General features: G+C 38.7%; 1 protein-coding gene across 2 annotated transcripts in view; it reads right to left on the reverse strand.

Annotated features, from left to right (window-relative positions):
• Nucleotides 1-10,748: 10,748 nt before the first annotated feature.
• car (vacuolar protein sorting-associated protein 33A) overlaps nucleotides 10,749-24,624 on the reverse strand; it is a 57,227-nt gene continuing 43,351 nt past the window's right edge. For both annotated transcript variants that reach the window (XM_067126028.1, XM_067126029.1), the window contains exons 8-11: nucleotides 19,652-19,905; nucleotides 19,089-19,225; nucleotides 14,234-14,356; nucleotides 10,749-11,335 (exon numbers count right to left, since the gene is read on the reverse strand). In XM_067126028.1, coding sequence (XP_066982129.1) covers nucleotides 11,250-11,335; nucleotides 14,234-14,356; nucleotides 19,089-19,225; nucleotides 19,652-19,905 — 600 coding nt within the window. In that variant the 3' untranslated portion in view covers nucleotides 10,749-11,249. The remainder of the gene's footprint in view (nucleotides 11,336-14,233; nucleotides 14,357-19,088; nucleotides 19,226-19,651; nucleotides 19,906-24,624) is intronic.

Genomic DNA, 24,624 nt, shown 5'->3' on the forward strand with positions numbered 1-24,624 from the left:
ATTTGAAATTGTGTATGTTAATCATAAATAGCTTACGATGAGTTCTTTTATTCAATCTAGTCATCACATAACTTCCTTTCTCTATGACATTTTCCATTTGAATGAAGAGTTTGGCATCATTTGTAAATGGTGCTAATCCAGATTTAATCCTATAAAGTATGCTAGAGTAACTAGAGTACAGATGATACTGCAGAAAAAAGGGCATGTTTTACTATACACAGTTGATTACAATGCAACTAAGCAATAATTTATGTTAGTGCTCAATAGTGTAACTGTCCTGTGATTTTACCATTGAAAGTTTTGAGTAAACTTTCCATGCAACACTAGAAAATTTCTTTTGATTCTCTGTTGATGTAGTATCTTTGCAGATGAGCGTGAGCTTAGTATGTGGAATCTAAAGAATTGCTAGCTGATAATCTATATGCATGTAGGAAGCAGTTAGGTACCTGCAATGCTCTTTTAGACTTGACATGCCATTTTCAAGAGAACCTGGATAAGGGTTTCGAGTGCAGAGTAATTCAAATACATTTTAGTGCTGCTTTCGGTTTAGTAAATCACAAGGAACTTATTTATAAACTTCAGAATCTTGGAGTGGATGGATACATTTTAAGGTTACTGTACAGTACTTCAAGATTTCCTTACAGGTAGGCTGCAGTGAGTTGCTGTTGATGGTTTCTTTAGTGAACCAAGACCTATTTTGTCTGGAGTTCCACAGGATAGTGATCTTGGTCCACTATTATTTTTGGTATATACAAGCAATGTGGTTGTTGGCCTGGAGAACAAGATTGTTCAGTATGCTGATGATACAATACTTGTGGGTGTAGTAAAGTCTCCACTTATAAGAAATGAAGCTGCCCTCAGCCTCAGTTAGGACATGGACTGGGTCAGTGAATGATGTAGTTGGTGAGGTATGAGGCTGAACTCTAGTAAAATAAAAATGATATCGATTAGCAATCTCGTACAGATTTTCCACCCCGTCCTTCCCTTCAGGTGGATGGTACTTTGTTGAATGAGTCTGAAGTTTTAACTATTCTAGGTGTAACTTTTGACTCATCTTACTTTTGAGAAACATCTAATGAAAGTTTCAGCAAATACCACACGAAAGTAAGGTATTGTTCGTAAGGCCTCATATATTTATAACAGTCATAAAATTAATGCAACCTGTTTTAGGTCATTTGTGCTTCCTTTACTACAGTGGTTCCCAAATTTTTTGGTATCGTTACCCCCACCAGTAGTGTGATAGATTACCATTACCCCTACCCCGTTCTTTTTCAGCCTTGTTTAGTTAAAATATAATGGAAAGAAAAATATTGGAATACTCAATTTTTAATGCATTTTATATATGTAAGAAATTAATTTTACTTTTACTCAAGTCTAAAGAAATAAAGAATTTAGATTTTACACATTATTCAACAAAAAATTGAAATTAAAGCATGATTACTTTTATTACAAATTGGAATTGAAGATGCCTCGTTACCTGCAAAAACAGCTTCATTACCCCCAAGGGGGTAATTACCCCCAGTTTGAGAACCACTGCTTTACTAGAATATTATTCTCCAGTGTGGATGTCTACTTCTGACAGAGATTCATCTCTTTTAGATCGAGTGGTTCGTGGTGATGGGTTTCTGTTTACTAATATTAGCAGTTATGACTTGGACCATTGACGGATGGTCTTGTTTGTCACTTTTTCATAAGTTATATTTTAATAGAGATCTTTCACATTCACAATTGATCCCTGATTTCCTTTTCCTGTCAAGAGCAACCAGATTCGCTGAACAGCAGCACCATCATGCAGTAAATGTGCCTCATTCTTGAACTTCTCAGTTCCAGAGGTCCTTTATTCCTTATACGGTTGGACTGTGGAATAGTCTCCGAGGATTTTGTGCAATTGGAACTTCAAAAGTTCAAGTGAAGATGCAATGCATTACTACCTTAATGCTATTTTTCTTGCATTTTAATACATTTTTATCTATTTATTAATTTATTTTTTCTTTTTAATAAGTGAGATCTTTCTATATTTCCCTTTACCTTCTCTTACTTCCTAATGAGCACCATACTCTTTAAAGCTTGAATTTCAAGTCAGTGGCCCTCATGGGGTTGTTCCATATGAACAGGGTTCATCTTCTGAATAATAATAATAATAATAATAATAATAATAATAATAATAATAATAATAATAATAATAATAATAATAATAATAATAATATTCATATATTTCAATCTTTTAATGAGTGCCAAACCTAACCACAGAGAGAGAGAGAGAGAGATGCAGAAAAATTTCACTCCAAATTCTTTTATACAAATGAAGAAGAAAATGGCAGACAGAGTTGGGCATACCTGATGCTATCAATTTATCACATGCCTACAGAGCTTTCTTGGAGAAAATTTGGCATACCTGATGGTATCAATTTATCACATGCCTACAGAGCTTTCTTTAAGAAAATTTGGCATCAATTTATCTCATTACTATAGAGCTTTCTTTAAGAAAATTTGATTATATTTTAGCAAATAAGAACGTTAAGAAACTCTTTTACCATAGAATCACACATATTTTATGAAAAAGCTCCTTGAGAGTATGAAAAACAAAGAACATAAAATAACATCAAAATGATTCTACCTTGTTATTAGCATTTAAAGCCAAAGTACCCAATCTTCTTTATAGGCTGAAGTCAGCATCAAGGAAATGCATGCAACTAGATATTCTCTCTCTCTCTCTCTCACCAATGAAGTGTGTGGTCAATTTTCTGTTCTTTTAATTTCAATTTGTTGAAATTTCTTTTATTTTATCATTTTATTTTGCTTATATGATTTTGTTTTTGCTTAATTATGCATATACATACACATACAATAACTTATTGCTAACATCAGCATCTGAGGAAGAGGTGGTGGACATGTCTGAAAGGTGAAGAGACAAATAATATGGATAGGACTGAAAATCAGTGTTATCAAAACAAAGCTTGTTTAGACTGAAAATGGTAATGCATAACCAGTAAAATGGCCATGTGGTTGCTGTGGGAAAGGTGTTGGGGTGAACTGTTGTGTGCATCAATTCTAATAGGTAACATAAAGGTGCTCAAGATGCAAAATATACACGGAGTAAGAGTTTTTAATACCCAAAAAGCACTAAAAGAACAAATGGAGAAGATAGGGGTTGCTAACCCTGCTGTGATGAGTGGCAGGTCTTAGATGAGTTAGGGTATTCTGTTATCTTTGGAGATGCACTGTTCTGTGATGCAAGAATTGAAAGAGCAGAAAGACAGCAACTAAAGCTTGGATTAAATGGAGAGAGATATTTAGATTACTGCTTAATGTAAATGCTCATTAGTAGATAGAGCAATTACAAGTGGCACAAAAGGTTGGATTACTCTGTGCAGCAGAAATGTGGGGCACTAACAAGGTAAGAGGAGGAGATTTTGAAGATATGTGGCCATAGAATGTCAAGATTCATGGCCTGTGTGTGAAGGAAATAAAATATTATAAGTAAGATATTGGTGGATAGATGTGGTATCAATAGGCTGAAAAAAAGAGACTGAGATCTCACAGATTGAGATGGTTTGGACATGTGATGGAAAGAGATGAGGAACAGTTGGTTAGAAAAGCAGTATGTAGATATGTTAGGTAGGAAGGCCCAGGGAATCAGGGAGAAATGGGAGAGATAAGACTTCAATTTGATGGGAATTCAGGCCAAAAGAGCATAAGACAAAGGAAAATGAAGAGAACATATTTTCCATCTAACACCTTTTGGAAAACTCATTTTCCATCTAACATCTCTAAGGAACACCTGACTTAATGATGTTTACAATGATGGTGATGCTTGGCACCTTCTTGCAGCTCTAATTGACCGTTTGAATATCTAACCGACCTTCCTTCCTCTTTATATTTTCAAACTTATGAAAACTTAAGTGTAAAAGTTGCAAAAACAAGAGGATAGTAAGATAACCCCCAGAGTGAGTTAAAGGCAACAGCCATCTTTGCTTTCCAGTTATTCTTATAATAGGAACATTTATGATAAATATTTGATGAATGTTCACTTTCTAGTTGATAAGAGGAGAAAAGGACCCATTGACTGAAATTTGTGTTTCTATTTTCTTATGGTTATGTACTCATTTTTAAAGACAAACAATTCACAAAATACTGCTTTTACTTATGGCAGCTCTTGCTATCATCTTCAGGGTCTCCTTGTGACATCACAAGGAAACTGAAAAGTAGTATTTTGTAAATTGTTCATCTGTAAAAAAGTATATAATAAGAAGAAAATAAAACACAAATTTCACTTAGTGAGTCTTTTTCTCCTATTAAGAATACTTATCATTTGTGGCAATTAAAGGATTTTGACAAAGGAAAAATCTATTTCTGGAGAGGGCCCGTGTCACCCGGTGAAATAGTCCATTCAGCACTTATTTCTAGGTAATTCCGTTGCTAGATACCAGAAAGCTAAATGAAATGCTGGAGTTACTACCCCAGAGCGAGCTCCACTAGATGGAGTCGTGTATGGAAAAGGGTGAACTACAAAACACGGAACCTTATCCTATAGAGATTCCCAATGTCAAAAGTCCCAACGAGAGGTGCCGATACAAGGCCCCATGCACTACTCGCGGACTGTATACAAGGCAACACTAGCCGCATTCCATGTTAGCACCCACCTCACTAGAATGAAGTTTATCAAGGGAGGGAGAGAATGAAAAACAGGGTGGGTCACCGGGTGACACGGGCCCCTCTCCAGAAATAGATTTTTCCTTTGTCAAAATCCTTTTTCTGGATCGAGTCCATCATGTCACCCGTGAAATAGCAACAGAGAAATAAACATCATTCTTATGCTATTAAAGACTTAAATAGAAACGTTGAAAACTAGGAGAATTCTACCCTGAACATAAGTAAGGTCCTCTAAGTTCATGTAATGAAAATAATGTAAGTGGTCACCGTCTAAGATCATGAGCTTAGAATAGCACCTGAATAGGCTTGTATTAAGAAAAATACTTCCTGCCTAATAGCAGACCCAATGACAGTGCCCCCCTTTTTAAAGGAGAGGACCTGACAAAATTGCGCAGGTCCTGTCTAAAAAGCCTGCAAGGAGAAAACTGGACACAGAAACAGACCTTGTAAAAGGAGTACTTTCCAAGGTGACCACCGAAAATGAGGACCTTCAATGTAGATAGAAAGTTAGGGTGAGAATTCACAACACTACCCTGAAGAGGGAAACCAAACTGATTGGTTCCGCCAGACAAACCAAACTGATTGGTTCCGCCAGACAGGGGTAGACAGTACAGGAAAACTAACACTAGAAGCTAAGCTGATTAAAAATTTTGGGACTTCCTTAACAAGGAAAGATAAGAACAAGGTGATTGTTGGTTACTGAAGCTAACTCCGATACATTACTCAAAGACCAGGAAACCGAATGTGGACGGAGTACTGTTCTTAGACGAACACAGACCTTAGGGATGAAAGTTAAGGGCCTGTGAGTCTGGTTCCAACAAAACACTTTCCTCGAGGCCAATGCGGTCGCATCAGTACTATAGCTTCGAAAACTATGTGAAGAGTGCTAGTTACATTTAACTGCAGAACCATACTGCAGTAGAGTAGGATCCCTTAACTGATTTCAGGAAAACAGTAATAACAGGACCAATATCAGTTTCCTCCTCAACTGTAAGATTCACAAAGACCACAAAGCCAGGACATCAGAGTTTGAGGGCTGGCGAGGCTGAGTTTATACCAGGACGGGACAGCTTGATAGTTTGTGGCTGAATTGGGTTGCAAACAGACCTACTTCCAGGCCCAGGAAAAGGTCACAAGACTACCTGAATGATGCTCCGCCTAAGGACTATTCCGACACCAGGGGGGAGGCCCTGGATAGGGGGGAAAAAGCAGTGACCTTTTGGACCCCTACGAGAAGGGTGGTAGACAGAGGCACCTCGTCTGTTGGTTATGGAGAAGAATGAACCATAACCTGAACGGAGCAATTCGAGTCCAAAACCACCTGTTTACGCAGCGCACTATTGCTGTTTTGTTCAGAACCAGCCTAAAGGAAACCTCTTGGGGAGTTTCCAAGGACAGGAAGACTGTCACCGCCCTCCAAAGCGTTGATATGGAACTGTCGGAACGTGACCGACTAAGTACCATGTACTCCATTGGGCCAAAAATAACCACCTCACCCGCCAGAGAGGTGACGGTGTGGAATACTGAGGCCGGAGGGAAAGCTGGAGAGGAACTGACCGGTAAGCACTTGACAGTTGTGCAAGGCCGGAGGCCACTATTCAAGTAGGAGGAATCAAGGAGACACGTCCCTGACTCCACCATACCCGGTCATAAACTCCAGCTTTGACTTCAGAAGGAGAACCGTCACTGAAGCAAACTGAGAAAACCAGGACCTTTTCTTGGGCACGGGGAGAGGTATGCTTGAGATGATGAAATGATAAGATGCCCTTGCTATCTCTTTCCACTTCCACTGGATTCATAACTACGGAAGGCTACCCTCCTGAATCAGGTGGGATTCCTTCCTGGTTACTTAGAAGCCCAAAGACTAGAAACCGATTATAATGACCGGCGCCCTCAGGCAATTCCCGACGCTGGGTGCCCAAATGAGCCAGGCAACTAGATATGCAGCTAGCATAGCCTCCTAATACCGGAGCTGTTGAACTACGGCATTGTTCAAACTGGCAGAGACTCTGAAGCCGCATGGAGGAGGGCATGAACCTGAAGGGGTACGCCTGCTCCCGAGTCTGAATCCCAAGAAGGGATAGGACCTTTCTGCAACCAAGATGTGAAAGGAAGCGTCGGAAAGGTCTATAGAGGTGGTTACGGCTCCACGGGCGCAGCAGGATCCGAACCCACAAGACTGTAAGCAACCGAGACTTACCGCATGAATAAGGAAAACAAACGGGACACGCCCGGGAAAAATTTTCCAGTGGAAGGGAACTTCCTTGGCAGACTGAAAAAGCCTGACAGGCCATTCGCAAAGACCCCAGAACTCTGGCGGAGGCTGATTGAACCTGATTGGGGACAACAGTCCAGCTCCACCCGGGCCCTGATAACTATACTCTGGGCCCAGGAACTGAAGTTCCAGTGGCCCCGAAAAATGGTACAGCCTCCCACCCATGAGAAATACTACAGGAGGAGGCTTGATTGCCTCCGTGAAGGAAAAAGCCTTCCCAATTTCTCGGAGAGGAGTAGGATGCATCCCTGCTCCTATGATAACCCCGAGGTCAGAGCCTCTTGCCAAATGTCTAGTGAAAATTTTTCCTTAGGTTTTCGTATGAAGCAAAGAAACCCCCCGGGCATTGCTATCTCTTTCCCGTGGGGAGGCAGAGACACACGGGGCGTTACAAGGGGCTGATGTGTTGGCTGAACCCGCACACATCGAGGTGGAGGCTGGGAGTGAGAGCTGACGGCTGTCTAGGGCAGAGACCTGAAGAGCCTGCACCACTGCCTGAGCAGGGGCTCTTGAACTACATGAACTTCTTGCCGGACTTAGGGCAGGTCCCAGCAAGATCAGGCCGTTTCTGCTCGTAGGGTAGACACCCATGAGAAGCGGAGGCTCTGGGTAACAATAGTAGCCCCAGATGGGCCGTAACAACGCCCACCTGGGAAAGATTAATTCTCCAGGTGAAACCGTTCATAAGATTTTTCAGCTCAAGGCGGAACGGGCAAGCCTGACTTACACCCTGTTTCAGCTTCCGAAAATTGACTCCGGAAGCTTAGGGAGCTGTACGCTGAATAAATTAGAAGCGTAGTCCAGGGTTAGAAGATTCACTGTGAATGTATCTGTGATATCTGTCTCCCGGAAATGCCTCAGCGATACATTTTCAAAACAAGCCTGTTGATAAGAGGGGCTACATTCGGAGCACAAGGGGTAAGAAACAGGCCCACAGCTGGCGTGAACTTGGAATTCTCCGCCTGCCACTCCGTTAGAGTCCTCAGGGAGACGATGTGTCCAGCCCTAGCTGAGGGCTCACTTATGGATCCTGCCAGACAGATGCCATGCTCGTTCTGACAGTCTGGTAAACCCGGATAAGAGGATACCAGACCGGAAGGGAAGAAATGCCCTTCCACCAACCTCCGTGTGCCCACACCCCGACAGGGGGGTGCCTTCATGCTAGGAAGCATAAAGGGAAGGCACCAAGATTCCCCAGACTGGAGGGAAAAGAGGTGGAGATGTCGAACGATAGAATTCCAGAACGGAGCAGGACTTAACAGGTGATCCATTGACAATGAGTCTTGAGATTAATCTCTTGGGATTTAAGCTCCTGGGAAAGGGAAGGCATGGACCATGAGCGTAGATAGTTAGTTAATAGGTTGACAATGACCCTCATAACGAGCTCCTTATAAGGAGACCCGTAAAAGAGTTTTCAACAAAGGAAGGAGGGGGTAACCGCCTTGCTTTGCTTAGGCCGTGTCCTTTCAGAAGACGAGGCCAAACTCGTAGATGGCACGGATTAGAGATCCGAGACGTCCTTGAGGGCGGAGCGGGTCTTCTTGGTTTAAAAAGGTGGTCTTTTTTTTTTTTTTTTTTTTTTTTTACTGACTTCACCTTGGGACGGTAGACCACGAACCGTCGAAAAGGGATGAGAAGGTAACGAATCCCCTAAAGGAAAAGTTTGCCTCACCTAATTCGAGCTAAGCGGAAAAGGCTTGTCTCAATTATTCCCGCACCTACTTATCGCTCCGGGACGATGTTCACAGGTCCGAGAAGCGAGACAGAAGGCCATAGCGTCTTCAGAAAACTCTCCGCGAACCAATTAACTTGGCGAAGAGTTACGAGACTTGCGGCCGGCCTCAGGAGGAAAAATTAGAACCCCAGACACCGGAGGAACAACTATCAATAATTTATATAAGGCGGAGTTTGGCGAAGGAAAAACCGATAGGTGTATATGAAACCTACCAATTTACCGAGAATCTCGCCCGGAAACGGAGTTTGGCGGAGGAAATCGATAGGCGTATATGAAACCTACCGATCCACCGAGAATCTCGCCGGAGAGAGAGCCCAAACACCGAAAGATTAACTATTAATAAGCCACAAGAGGCGGAGAACCGATAGGTTTATATGAAACCTACCGAATTAACGAGAATCCCGCCCGGAGACGGAGTTAGAAAGAGCGACTATTAATAAGCCACATGAGGCGGAGCTTGACGGAGGGTAAAACCGACAGGTATATATGAAAACCACGGATTCATCAGGTAGCCTGCTTGGGAGAGCATAGCGTATAACGCAACCTGCCGGGTGCCAAACGACTAATAATAAGCCAAAGGCGCGTTTGGCGGCGATAAAACCGACTGGTGTAAATAAAACCTACGGATTCATCAAGTAGCCTGCTCGGAGAGAGCATAGCATACTTTACAACCTTCAGAGTCAAGAATAAGTCACATGAGGCGGAGTTTGGGGAGACGAAACCGACAGGTATATATGAAACCTACGGGTTCATCAAGAAGCCTGCTCGAGGAGAACATAGCGTACTTCATAACCTTCCGTGCCAAACTATAAATCCAAAACAGACTGCGCATCGGAATGGGAGCTATAGACTCCGTGACCGCTGGTTTGTTGTAGGACAGCGGAGCATTCCTGCACTTGACAAAACCAGTCGAAAAACGTATGAGAAAAAGGCATGCTGGAACGGATGCGGTGCAGAGTACCGTAGCAGCCAAAGCCTAGTCAGACCAGGAAAACCCCGGAGAAAACCGGAGAGAAAACCGGGCTAACAGGACAAAACTCATAGACATAAAAACAGAGTCAACGGAACATTCGAAGCGATCATGTTTGAACAAAATGTGGGAAGGTTATGAACTGTTCGGAAGTGGGCGCACTCCGAGCCAAGAGAGGAAAACCCGGAGGAGGATATCCTGAACGAAGTGATAGCGGTCGCGGACTGTATACAAGGCAACACTAGCCGCATTCCATGTTAGCACCCACCTCACTAGAATGAAGTTTATCAAGGAGGGGAGAGAATGAAAAAACAGGGGGTGGGTCACCGGGTGACACGGGCCCCTCTCCAGAAATAGATTTTCCTTTGTCAAAATCCTTTTTCTGGATCGGGTCCCGATGTCACCCGGGTGAAAATAATAACAGAGAAATAAACATCATTCTTATGCTATTAAAGACTTAAATAGAAACGTTGAAAACTAGGAGAATTCTACCCTGAACATAAGTAAGGTCCTCTAAGTTCATGTAATGAAAATAATGTAAGTGGTCACCGCCTAAGATCATGAGCTTAGAATAGCACCTGAATAGGCTTGTATTAAGAAAATACTTCCTGCCTAATAGCAGACTCTTGAATCTCGTGAATTATGTATCTGGGTTACAGGCATCTACCCATTAATATGAATTGTTCAGCAAGACTTCTGTAATTTGCAGTTAATTTTATCATTTTCATCTCCTCACTGCAATTAAAACCGTATCATCATACACAGGGGTACATGTTTTTTAGCAACTGTTCAACTTGCTTTTTTTTAGCATTGGTTTAGTGTCACCGATATGGAAAATCTTTTCCAAGGTACCAGTGCATCTGCATAACTGCTAATTACCTTAGTGACATTTATTATTACATCAAACAAAAAATGCACTTTATCTTCCCTTACCTTATGTAAATGCATATTATTTTGTTAGCTATATGAATCAAGATATTGTCCATAGGACTCATGTATGCTGGTATGCTCAATAAGTTGCATCTTCACATAAATGTAATTTAAGGATCTAACAGAAACATTTGACAACATTAAAATCATCTTAATAGGATGTATCACTTTAAATGAAACAACTATCAGGGGAATGTTTTTAAATATAACAAGTAAATAACCTTTGTACAATAAAGATCATACTCAAAAGCTTAATTTCACGTGGACTGCATATAGACAACATAAAATCATATCTGAAGTAATTATTCACAATATTAAATACAATACAGAATATATATACAATAACCCTTAAAGACAAAAGGAAATTATACAAAATATAATTCAAAATCTAAAATAACATGAATCACAATTAGAAATACAGCATACACTACTGCAGAATAAGCTGTCTTGTCAATTTAATAAAATTGTTTGTATTCATATAAAAATATCTTTTCAACAATACAACAAATTACAAATTCATATCCATTGCTATTATGATTTCAGAGTAATCATTATCATCAAGCCTTGTCTTTTAAAATTACTCTTGCTCTCAAGTGTATGAAGTCATAAGATCTAACCTTCCAAAAGCTTCATGCCTCTGTAGTAGGTGAGTGTTGTTGTAAACCAAATTATTTCAATGCTGTTTGCTAAGGAACCAGCTCGTCAGAGAGGGATTTCAGGAATGAGGTACCATTTATAATCTTGGTTGTGGCTATAACATATTCGGGGCCCCCTGTTGAATAACATGAGATATAAATATGGTGATACATACATAAAACCAATAGTCTTAAAAAAGTTATTTGTCCAAATTGTGGAGCAGACCAAGTTCAAAATTCATAAATACCTCACAGTGGTTGACATCTCATGAACAGAGTACCACTGATGCACCTGCATAGCAGAATGATGCTGCTGTAAATTTGTGTAGGAAGAAGGGGCATGATTTGTAAAATACAGTAATGATTGATTGATTGATTTACAGATTTTATGTATACATGCCAAGCACTGGGGCAACTAATGCCATTCAGTGCTGAAACAGAAATTGACAGTGAAAAAGTTTGAAAGGTGAACAGGAGGAGAACCTCGCAGTTGCACTATGAATCAATTGTTAGTAGAGGGTGGACAATAAGATGGAAGAAAGAGAATATGAAGGAATGAAAGAGGTTGCAGCTAGGGGCTTAAGGGACGCTGCAAAGAACCTTAAGTAATGCCTACATTGCACCGCATGAGGTGCACTGACGACACTAACCCCCTACGGGGAAATACAGCAATGACCTGTATTTGAAAGATATATAAAATAATGTATTTTTCTATTCTAAAGTCAATTACACTAAATGAGAGGGAGGAAACCAAAGACTATTCAACCTTTGTCATAAACTGCACAGTAACTAATTGGAATTTTCAGAGCTGAAGAATGAGCCATGGTAGTCAGAATCAGATTTCATTTCAAAAGTGGCTAAAGTTTTCATCAGTCAGGAAACCAGATGGCTGAAGCCAATCATGGTCAGTGGTTTAAGTTTTTACTATCTAGGTCTCAGTTCTACTGTAACTGTCTTAATTCTGTCTGGTAAAACTCCTGTTGCTTCCATATGAAGTTTTTGCTTCAATTCCAAATTTTTTTGTGTCCATAACTGGTATCTCCTCTACAATCTTAGTGGCCATGATTGAATTGTGACTGGTATCTTCAGCTTTACAAGTAGACCAGTCTTGTGTACATGTACGGTCACCAACCTAGTTATAATGACTGGCAAGTCCACCTCTACCAATATGATCTCTTCTGTATCCATCTCTCTATGGACACTGTAACTGTGTCTAATGTCTCTGCCTTAGGTCTGCATGATCCATCTTTTGACAGGTCTTTAAGATTGTAGCTGATGCGTCTAACTCAGGTCCAGTGTGATCTGTCTCCTTGAAACTGGTCTGAACCTGAGCCTCACTGAAGCCCATGATCTTCTGACAAGATGTGGTGTTCTTGTATGGATATACTTTCTGGCTACATGATTCCCCTGGTGTTCTGGTCTGCTTTCAAGAACTACCTTATGAACCCCACTCATTGGTATTTTGTAGGCTAACTCTTGTCACATACACACACACATACACACACACAAAAGAGGGCAAAATTGGACTTTTTTCTCAATTCTTCAAAAAAATTAAGATTTTTTAGGCTTTTTTTTATGGTACGAAGGCAAAAGTCCTTCTTTCCAGATTAATCTGGCTGATGAGTTGTTTTACTTCATAAAACCTTGTTAGCCCCTTTTCATTTGTTTTTTCTTTCTGACAGATCACTGTGAAATTCAATAATTACTTCCTTGCCCTGTGGGTTAAGCAGATAATCAGTTACACCTTGGAGCCAAGTTAAGTATGATTTGAGTCTTTGAAGCACTGGTAACAGAATTCTTTTACTTTCTTGAGAGCTGTCATTCAGGGACGATTTCTCAATTCCTTTTACCTGGTAGTTATGGCAGGACAGGTTTCAGTTTTGAAGGATCTTCTTCCTCGGTTCCTTACAAACCATTGCCTTGTTTCCTTATTCTTTGGATGTCAATACTTGAAACACCATGCTTGAAGCTGAACCACTGTCAAGTGCTCTCTTGGAACATGGCCACTGCCTGGATCACACAACTGCTGTCTAGGGAAGTTTCTCTATCATCCCACCCTTTGATTAATGGGTTTTACTACACAAGCAATGTTTTTATGATGCAAAGCCATATTTTTCAGTCAAATCCATTAATTATCCATTAATTGTAAAGCACTAAGCATGCCTCCCATTACTGCACTCAATCAATCTCTAAGGAAGAACAATGGAACAAGTATTGATATAAAGCAGTGGTTTAAGTCCAGCCAGCTGGAGCAGATGTGTTCTTTCAAAGGTAATAAAATAATCATCTAATGATTGATAGTTTGTGTAAAAAATGGGATTCTGAATCATAAAAACATTTCTCCTCTGTTTAATAGGAGTTGTTAGTCTCTGTCATTATCTCCTTCCTGGGATTCCACCTACTAACATCCTCTAACCTATACTGCAATTCACAAAGTGTTTAAATAATGGATTTGTAAGGGAAGAAATATCATTTCTTAAAATAAAACAAATTTTTCAATACAAATCCATTATGTTAACCAAGCTGGCCCATATTCTGACCATATGGCTTTTTACAGCTGGATCTTAATATAAGAAAAGGGATTCAATTAACCACCAGGAAACTGAGGGAACCTTAACTGGTCCTTTTTCTTCTACAGTCTTCTACTTTCCGACTTTCAAATTTTGTGTGATGGATGATGGAGACTATGTAAATGGTAACATGCATACTGAAAGAAATGAATTTTGTTTTTAAAACTCATATACTACAGACTGAGGCACCACAAAGAAAGAAACTGGTAATCAGGCTTTATGTCTCTTGTGACAGCAACAGTTTAGGTGTTGGGATGGTTAACATACAAACTAAAGTTAATTACATCCATTACACACTTGTCACTTTGCAAGATGAAGTTCATGCCATTTTTATTTTTAGTTTCCTATTGTATGTTAAGCAATTTATAAAAGAGCTCTATAGAGTACTGAGTACAAAAACAATAAGTAAAATTTATGGTGTACAGTGCAAATATCATAAAGACTGTCACACTTCACATTACCTACCTTGATCTACCCGAGATGACAGAAAGCGTAATGCTGCAATTTCTGAATATGTGCATCCACCAATAAAGAACACAAGAGCTGTTCCTCCATCTGTTCCACTTTGTACTGATCCTCCAGAACCCCCTGATATAAAGATATAAAGGATAAAAAAACTGTATTAATAAAGGAGAGAGAGAGAGAGAGAGAGAGAGAGAGAGAGAGAGAGAGAGAGAGAGAGAGAGAGAGAGAGAGAGAGAGAGAGAGAGAGATAATATCAAAACACTAATTCAGTCAAATACTTGGAGATTTACTAGTATTTTACAAAAGGCTCAACATCACCTTTACATCTCATCAGTGCATTAGGTTTCTCTTGTTAATATATCCTCTCATATGCTCCAGGTTCTTTCTTACCAAAAGTAAATGGTAGTTAGGAATGGTATCAAATGAAGGGCTTGGAGGAGTGCATGCCAAGTAAAATAGAGTGGTTTACATTACTGACAAAAAAGATAATCTGATAAAACTTTCTTTCTTCCATTCACATTACTTATTACTAGCTCATTTATGAACATAAAATTACTCCAGATGCTTCATCCACTCTCGAAATAAAGAAAATTGCAGTCAGCATGTAGTACTTTACATGTGGGTGGGATATCAGGGTGTCACACAGCTACAAGTCATTATGTTTGCACTCTGATAAATCAGCTGCAAAATATGAGGAGGAGGGGGATTGCTATGTACTGGTTTGCATGAAAAAATATAATTTTGTTTTCTAAAAATTATATCTCACAACAAACTCAATACCCACAATCAGCTCAAAACTCATGGTTAAGGCGAAGCATTGTTGACTGCAATAATCCTAAAAAGGGTTAATTCAGACCTATGGGATCTATATGAGAGTTCCTTGGGACTGATGTTAAGCATTCAATGACATACAGGAAATTGCATTCTGAAACATAAGCCCTGATGAGCAAAAGTAACTTGGATGGTATATTTTGTACGAGGTGACTTAGTATGTCCATTCTCTACTTCAGACCAGTCAAGAAATGCCACGTTGGGAGACTTGCACTGTCATAGGGTGCTCCTGAGAGCAGAAGCACTTATCCATTAAGTACGAAGTGAAAGTGTTTAACTTCAGGGCTCTATGTTGAAGATTAATGTCATAATGGATAAGAAAGTGACTTTCCTCAAAAAGGGACCATCTGTCTCACTGGTAACACCAGATCAAATTGCAGTATTACAAACCTAATCACCTGTGTTACACACCTCAGCTGAATGTTGCAAACTTGCCTGCCATCTCCACATGCATACCATGAAAGGCGTGTTTACATCAAGACTTAAACCATTTAAAAGTACTGAGGCTGAATGAGCTCTATTTTTATGGAAAAGAACCATAATTTGTGCTGCTTGGCCATCAGTCACTTCTTATAAACTTCAAAAAAATGTTTTCATGATATGAAAGTGTCTTCCTTGAACCTCTTGAGTTTACTGGAAAAAAAGTGCTCAAAGAGAGCACAGAAGGAGGTCATTTATTTCCACGTGTGGTAAGAGTGTGACCCATAAGCAGGAGGACAAATGAATTGGTCTTGGCTACTTGTATTTTTTTGCAACAAGGACTGCTGCAAGAATGGACCTATCGACTTCCAATCCTCAGTTTGTTTATCTTGTTTGAGATAGTGTGCAGTTCACTGGCACAGGAAAACTAAAGAAGTCTGAACTAAAGCTCATATGGAAGCTAATAAGAGTCCTTAGGACTAATGAACAACACTACATCATATGTTGAAGGGTTCTCCTGAGAAGCCTCGTCCCCTGAGTGCTGAAAAAAAAACCACCTCATATCCACTGAAAGACCTAATTCAACTCCACTCAGCTAATGACTAGAGTAATCATGGACCATCACCTCTATGGCTGAGACTGGCAACTTTTTCTGCCACCTGAGAAACAAAAGAAATGCTATCAATAAAATACTGTAGTATGGTATCAATACACCTTTAGCTACACCCCGTCACAGAATAAGTTCCACACTGTCAGGTACATTTAAAGGCAGCTATGCATGCTTGGATGGAGCATCAGTTGTTATATCAAAGAGCCTTTGCCACTGAGGTTCTGCTTCTGGCATGAACGTTCAGTATCTTCATATGATCCAAAAGAGCTGAGTAAAATTTTAAAATTTAGGTGAATAAATTCATCACTAGATAAACCAGTCCCACTTTGGTTGAAACACAGATTCACAGTGGAGCTATTTCTAGAGTCATGACCAGAGCCACAACCAAAACAAAGACAAATGGAAAGAGATCAGAACTGCTTCAACTGTCTTGTCCAGAGCCATTTTGATGACTGGAACTTCTACCAAAGCCTCTAAAGCAGTCAGAACCATGAGAGGAACAGTTCCTTCTTACAATACCAGTGTTGTTTCAATGACCAAACTTGTAAACTGACCAGATCTAGATCCAGAACTTGCTCTGGTTTCCACGACCCAAGTTCTAATGACCGTAATCATGACCACAGCCACTCCAGCATTCAGAATTAGAACCACCTTAATGAGCAGAACCATTCTAATGATCAGAGCTACCATAAGTGGCATAAGCCAAAGCATGGTTAAAGAGCCTGTGGCACTGGGCAGTCACAGTTTTAAAATCTCTGCACAGAAAACAGCAACTTGGAGATCATCCTGAGGTTCACTCTGAAAAAACAAGTATGGTTGCAAACAGCCTCAGCCAAAGCTCAAGTCTTCTGTTGAAACATTTGTCCCATTCATATATAAACCGAGCCATTGGGCACACTTCATTCATGAAACGTAAAATATCCTAGTCACACAGACTGCCAATGGAGAGTGGGAGTGAGATGGAGAATGGGAGTGGATCCATTGCCAATTTGAACCTAGTGGTCACCATATTTCTCACTATGATTCTTACGATAGTGCCTGTAATCCAAGTCTCACTATTCATGGGAAAGCATCCAGAGCTGCAAAGACTTTTTCTTGTGGCTCCTTCTAAAGGAGTTGCTAGAATCTTGAGTATCAAAGCAGCTTCCAAGTGAAAAAGCAGTTATGTTCCACATCTTTTGTCCTGGTTCCATGTTCTTTCAGCTCTGGTTCTGTGCATCAGAGCAGTTCTTGAATGAGTCTGGTGCTGAAAAGCAAAGCAGGAAAGGTCTCAAAGAGTGGGTGTAATGTGGCTTTTCCTTAAGAGTAGTGCTGGCTGCAGGAGCTGAAGGGGTCATGGGCTGGCCCTTGTTTCCCTCCAGCCATAAAAGCTGAGGGCTGGCATACCTTCAGAGCTGAAAACCGATGTAGCTTGGCCTGGCTATCCTTACTAGAGTGACCTGGATCTCGTCACTGATGGGCCATCAGCTTGGCTACTATCCTGGCATAGCTCCAGTCCCAGGTTGCCAGTATGTCTGCTTACTCAGATCTGGATATGGCTTGTGGGTTCTGTGGTAGGCTAAGTTTGGGTTTGTATGATGAAAGAGGATTTGTGTGAATTGACTGTTTTGTTTTTGTTGTTGTAATGTTTTTTATTGTGTTTATTTTGGGTTTTTGTTATGAATGTCTAATGTATGTTTTCATGTTTTTTTTTTTATTTGCAGTTTACTTGAGTGTGATAGGGCAGAGTAATTGGTTTCCCTTCGCCTGAACTGGAAGAGGTTTACCAGGAAGAGGAAATTGACATTGGCAACTACCAAAGCAGTCAAACAGCTGGTGAGACCAAACCATTTTCAAGTGCCTTAGTGTGAAGTTTTCATGTCAGTTACTTAAGACAGCAATTGTCCTAAATGGGATCAGGGTCAGAGAAAGTGCTTAAATATCTGTAGGCTGATTTTATTGTGAATGAGATCTCAGATTCTCGTCTGGAAGGAGAGAAGGGCTTTTGTGTAGAAAAAGACTGCATGGAGAAATTCCAAAGTAATTTCTTCCCTCAGCTTGGATGTCATAGCTAAAATAAACTCCGTAGTGATCCCCAAATTATGTGTTGACTTCCGTGATTTTCTTGGATTATTCTGAGATGAAGTGCTAAGAAAGATAAGGAACTTGAATGGGATATATGCCAGAGATGGATTATTTGTTGATAATATTTTGACTATTGATAGTATTAAGTTAGGCTAAGTTAAGTATAGGAAGATTGTTTTGATAAAATTTAATGCTAAGTAGGAAATAAGTTAGATTAAGTATTGTGAGATAATAATTGCTAAACTGTGGCAAATGTCAATAAATTTAGGATAAGGTTCTGTTTGAAGGTCTTCAGGCCACTGTAATTTTAAGGTTAATAAATTATGATAGGTGAAAAGAGTTTTCTTTAACCTCTGAATCTGTTCCCATCATTCTGCACCAATTGTGTCAAATAGAAAAGCCCCTACAGTTTGGCATAAGCTTACACAATACAATGAATGTACTTTTAAAGAAAAGAACATAGGGCATTCTCTAACTAAGAAAATTAAGAGTGAAGAGCTGGTAATGATATCTGTTCACTGGACAGCAGATGCATGAATCTAGACTATATTAGCTGCTTACAGTCTGGGGAACAGCCCTCCTACACAAAGTGCTGAATGCTGTTTTTTTTTTTTTATTTCAGAAGTGCAGTAATTACATGTAATAGGTTTACTGTGAAGCAAGCAATTTTGTGTTGCCTGAATTCCCATGGAGCTTGGATAAATTGATAATCAAAAGATAAGTGTGAGGATGGGCAAAAGACTATATCAGAAATTTGCCATTGCAATGGTGCTCAGCATACCAGCAAACCTTTTTAGTTTTGGTGTCAGCACACTATCAGCATATTTATTACATTAATTAGTTTTCGGCTCTAAGTTCTAATACTGTAACAGATATGATTTCAATTGCTTTAATGAGCTATAAAATGTTATAAAACAACAAAATAATTACTTCTCTGTCTTAGAGCACTTGGAAGTTGTTGTGTTTCAGTAAGTGTAGGACCTGGTAACAGTTGCAAAACACCAGTAATAGCTCTCCACCCTGGCCACTGCAGAAATTCTACAAGACGAGCACTCAAAGGAGCATACCTGAATAGAAAAATAATAACAGTACACTGGCAGAAACTAATCTTGTGAATATTGAAAAATAAACTGCCAAGATCCAACCACATACTCTAGATTCCAAACAATAATGTATAACTGCAAGTTATGTCTAAAACATGAATCCTTTCATGAAAACTTCCAAATTAATAAAGGAATGAAAAAAGAAATCATGGAGAAACAAATTCAGTTATGTACATGTATATTTAAAGATAAAACTGCACAGATATCTTTCGAGAATCGAACAGATTCCCGAAAGCTATCTGTACAGTTTTATCTTTAAATATATATACATATACATAACTGTGGATTTGTTTCTCCATTTGAAGAGTCATGCTACTGTGAGTTTTTTTAAAGAAATCATGCTCAGAAAATAGACATATTATAGACATACCACTCGCTACAGGTACCTACCCTGAATGAACATACGACATATCTGTTGGATTGTGTTCACTGACATCATCTACAGTTAGCTGCATAGTCTTCCGTATGGTAGCATAAGTACTCCTTCCTTGTTGTATGTACAAAAGGCCAGCTTTTTCTAAGTTTTCTAAGGTAAGAAAGTGTTCAAAACCATATGTGCTAATTATGTCCCTTTTATAATGCTCAAGTACCTTAGGTTTGAAACCACTGTTGACAATACACTGAAGACATATCAGTCTCAATACCTGCAAAGATGACATGATTCTATCTGTAGTAATCAATGTGATGAAATAAAGAATACACAAAGCTCTACGCAATCAGGTTTGATACATAGAAATTACATTCCATATGCCACAATATACACTAAGTATTGAGAAGATGAGTAATGGATTCTTACTAATGGATGAGAAGAGCAGTATACAGTAAACTACAGAAGGTGGACATATGTGTACACCAACTGGAGAGGCTGGGTCTCCTTGTAATTTAAGGGACTTATATTTCCCACATACAACAAACAAAAGTAAAATTACGTGCTCATAAAATTTCCTCTCACATCCAAAAAATATTAGAATTGTATGTTGAATAATACAATTTAGCAAAGAAGCACTAATTATACAGATTAAATAATATTACTCTATTATTGTTGTATTTTGAAGTAGTTCAATGAGACCAAGCCACATTACTAGACTTGCACTTAGCTCAAATGAGAGATTTGTTCATCAGGGGGAACTGAAACCAGAACAAGGTAAAGATGAAGAAATTATAAAGCCTAACAAGAAAACACTAAAGGGGGAAAAAAGTACACAGCAATAAGCAATACAGCTGGGGCAGAGGGTATGCTGCAAAGAACATTTAGTAATGTATTTAGTACTGTCTAAAGTGCTATGCAAGGCACACTGTGATAGATATGGCAAAATGAGCTGTACTGCAAAATAACATAATGGGGGTACAAAAAATTTCAACACTGTATGATTCATCCAGTAAGGTTAGTAAGGTACGGATGGTGGGTTTTCATACCTACAGAAACAAACATCTAACTTCTTTTTCTACAAGTTATAATCCAAAGTTGGCTGAGAATAGCCAATTAAGTATCTGGATATCCTGACAATAAGCACACAGCACTAAATACAAACAAAAACTGATTTTTTTATTACAAATAAAACTGATTTTTTTGTTGTAAACCAATCACTTTATGATGGTCTCCACATGAGTAAACTCCTTTGCCAGATACACTCAAATAGAAGAGAATCCCCAGTTCTCTCCATACATCTGTGTTCCGAAGTCCCTTTATTGGCAGTAAATGGTAATTCATGTTGTCTTACCACCCTGCAAGCTATGTGGGGTTGGAACAAGAGCAAATCATCTCAAAATGTAATGGGTTTGTTCCACACCAATCACATTTCAAGGTAATTGGAACCAAAAAAATAAAATTCTTTTTGAAAATTTTACTGGTTTTATCACCAAAAATCCATCACTTTATGACTGACTGGAATTAATGCACTGACTCCCAGGAATTGGGAACCAGCAAACTACTGAATGCCCATGTCTGATAGCCCAGGAATTGTGAGGACTAATAAGGGGTCATGAAATGGACTAGCACCTTATTGGTAAAAGTAGTCAGTATCGCAGGACTGAGCAGATAGCAGACAACAGCACTTATCTTGAATCAGCAACACAGAAAAGAGCATCCCACCTAAGGTGTGTGACGAGTGACCAAATTAAAAAGAAGAGAAAGAGGAGTCAGAGTCAAAAACATCCTCTCTTTTTTGAAGACTAATACTGTGGCTAGCAGCTGTCTAGATGTAAGACTTCCAACTAAGAACATGTCAAAGGATTTATGAGTTATGATCCAAAGGTAAATATGCACAAAGGCATTCAGGGAACTTGACAAAGCAAACCTTACAATAAAAGAAACTTCTCTATTTCTTTTAAAGGTCTGAGATGTACATAAAGCTTTAATTCAATTACCTTTTACATTTAAACTAGATGCTATGAAATCATACATTTCAGTGTAATAAGGTGCCAAGCGCCGTTTTTTAAAAATGATCATAAAGTTTTCTTGAAAAGCTTATAAAAGACCTGAATCATACCTCATTTTAAAGGAAATTTATTCGCCTATTTATGCAAAAACATTATAGTATGTTTTGTCATTTAGCGGCCACAACCACAAAAAGTGAGGTAATGTAAGATTGTAAAGTGTTAATACAATGAACACAATTTAACGGCAATTCAGTTTTTTCTAAAATATTTATAATAATGCTCTAAAATTATTATTATAACATATCTGAGTAAAATTTCCATGAAAATATTATAAAACAAAAACAATTACCGTACAAAAACAGACTACAATATGCCTCTTTTTTATGACAAGTCATGATGTAGCAGTGAGAACTTATGGGCGAAATTTCCTTTGTTTTGCATGGATTTTCGAACCTTTGCCAGTAACATAAGGGGACAAAGTGTGTGTACAGGATAGTGCTGTACTTTAGCTGCTCGCTCACAATAAAAACCAGTTCGGCCGCGGTGGCGCTTTTTGCCACCTTGTTACGCCCCTCATATCATCATAAGTTCTTAAGATGACCTGATGAGTAAGACACTTGTCTTACTCACACTGGTGGGCAAAGGCATTCAGTTTCTCCTTTTATAAAAGCTTTGGTCTTACAAAGATAAATCTTGATGCTCTTTACAACAGGCCAGGATGGAATTACAAATAACATTGCAGGATACAGTTGGAAACAAGGCAAACAGGACAACTCAATACTTTCCAGGTTATTTGTGTGAAAAACTCGCTTGCCTAGCTGGGGCTATGGCTACCAACTGTTTTCTTCAGGGTAAGATCCCTTAGAGGAGCATCTTCCAGGGTTTTGTGCACAGAAGTGGATAGGTGTTTTAACATCAGTGATGTGTGAAAGGATGGGGCTGAAGAATCTTAAGTGGAGCTTATCTTTCAAAAGACTGGCGCATACACTGAAGCTAACCGGAAGAAGAACCCAGGTTGATGCCTTATTTTGGTTTAAAGAGACATTTAAATTATCACTGAGACAGCTGCAAAAATCAAATACTTTGCCTTGGTAAGTTGCAATATTTTTTTTAATTTAAAAGTTGAATTGGACTGAAAGACTAAGTACTCCTCAGTTCATAGAGTAAAGTATAGACACTAACATTCAACATGGGAGTAAAATTTTTTTTTAAATCTGGAAAAGCCCTAATTACTTACAGTATATTTTCATGTATATGACAACCTTTAGATAAGATGAGGTAAAAAATTATGACAAGTTTTCATGAATTTATCTCATATCTGTAGTATAAGACGAATGCTAAATTCCAAAACCATCTGTGTATAGGCTAGCTTTTGCAACAGCAGGTATCTTATGAAATATTGGTTATGTACAGATGATGTAATTACAAATGCTGTTTTACTTACTGTATCCTTAGAAATTCCAAATACTGTATAAACTCGTGTATCATGAGACTTTTGAAGACCTAATTTTGAAGCTAATTTTAAGGGGGTTGCATCAAACACAAAATATAAAATTAGCGTATGTTATATTCATATATTAGTATCATATTATAAAATACAAACATAATGAATATGCATCTTTTCCATGGATCTTTTAACACGTTATGCTTTACTTCACTGTATCCAGTAAAACTGTATGTATTCACATATTACTAATTGTATTATAAAATACAAACATAGCGATCATGCGCCATTTGCACTGCTTAGGTTTTCGTGAATGTGGACAACGATACCTTCCGGGAATTTTTGTTTTGGCATCAATTCAATTTCCGTTTAAAGATAACCATGGGGAAGGTTTCGTCCCATTTGCCATACATGTTAAAACAACAGTAAAATGTGTTCTTTTATGCCCAGTAGTTTTGGTTAAAATACTTTTCTCTCCAATATTATTTATTGTTGAGTCTGATGGCATGTCGAAGTTTAGGAGTTTCATCCATGTTGCCGATCCACGATAATTTATAGTCACTGGCGCTTGAACATTGTTTTTTCAGCTTTAGCTACAACTTGCAGCTTAAATTTAGCAGTATATTTCCTTGTGATCTTTTCTCCATAGCAAATAAGGGTAAAATGTAAAATACACTGTATATCAGTCCTATTATACTTAACGTCATTTGTAACATAACTACAGTAATCGTTTACTATCATACGATGGTTGAAATGCAAGCAAAACAGCTGTTATCCAATTTGGTTGTTCATAGCCATAGCCTAGACCATGTTCATAGCAAAACAGTTGCTTCTCGTTTGGTTGTTTATGGCTGCACTAGTTTACTCACTGAGTACAACATAACTAACGATATTTTTATAGTTCACTTTTACTTTTTTAAACTATTTAACTAGAAGGTGGGATAAAGAGATGGAGTAAACGAGGTCAGTCCATAGTAATTTGGTCTCTCAAAAAAGGAACTTGCATGATACACGAGACATATGATAAAATAATCTTTTATGGGTGAAAATTTGGGGGTCGCACAATACGCAAGATCACGCGTTAATGAGTATATACGGTAAATGAAATGACAAAGTCGATTCTGTCTCATGTTTTTCCTATATACATCGCCTAAAAGGGAAGCCATTGTTTTGTTTACGTTTGATCACCAATCATAAGCAACCCCTAACAAACAGATGATAAGGTATGATAATTATCGTACGTAATTATCGTCTGTATGACTGAATTGTTCCAAACAGTTACAAACAGCCTGATTTTTTAATGAAAAATGTTATTAATTAATACTGTAATTACACTATGTTACTGAATGATACAGGTTGCTGTGAACGCAACCATAACTCAATATTTAGGCTACATTTTGTCAGCTGGGCTTGCATAAATAAAAGCTGATTTCATTGATACTGAACCAAATAGACCATTTATTATGAAGATATGCCAATAATGTATAAGGTAAAAATGGTTTTATTACTTTTATTATCAGTTTATTTCATAATGTGAATC

Source organism: Macrobrachium rosenbergii, chromosome 23 (genome assembly GCF_040412425.1).
Source record: "Macrobrachium rosenbergii isolate ZJJX-2024 chromosome 23, ASM4041242v1, whole genome shotgun sequence".
NCBI lineage: Eukaryota > Metazoa > Arthropoda > Malacostraca > Decapoda > Palaemonidae > Macrobrachium > Macrobrachium rosenbergii.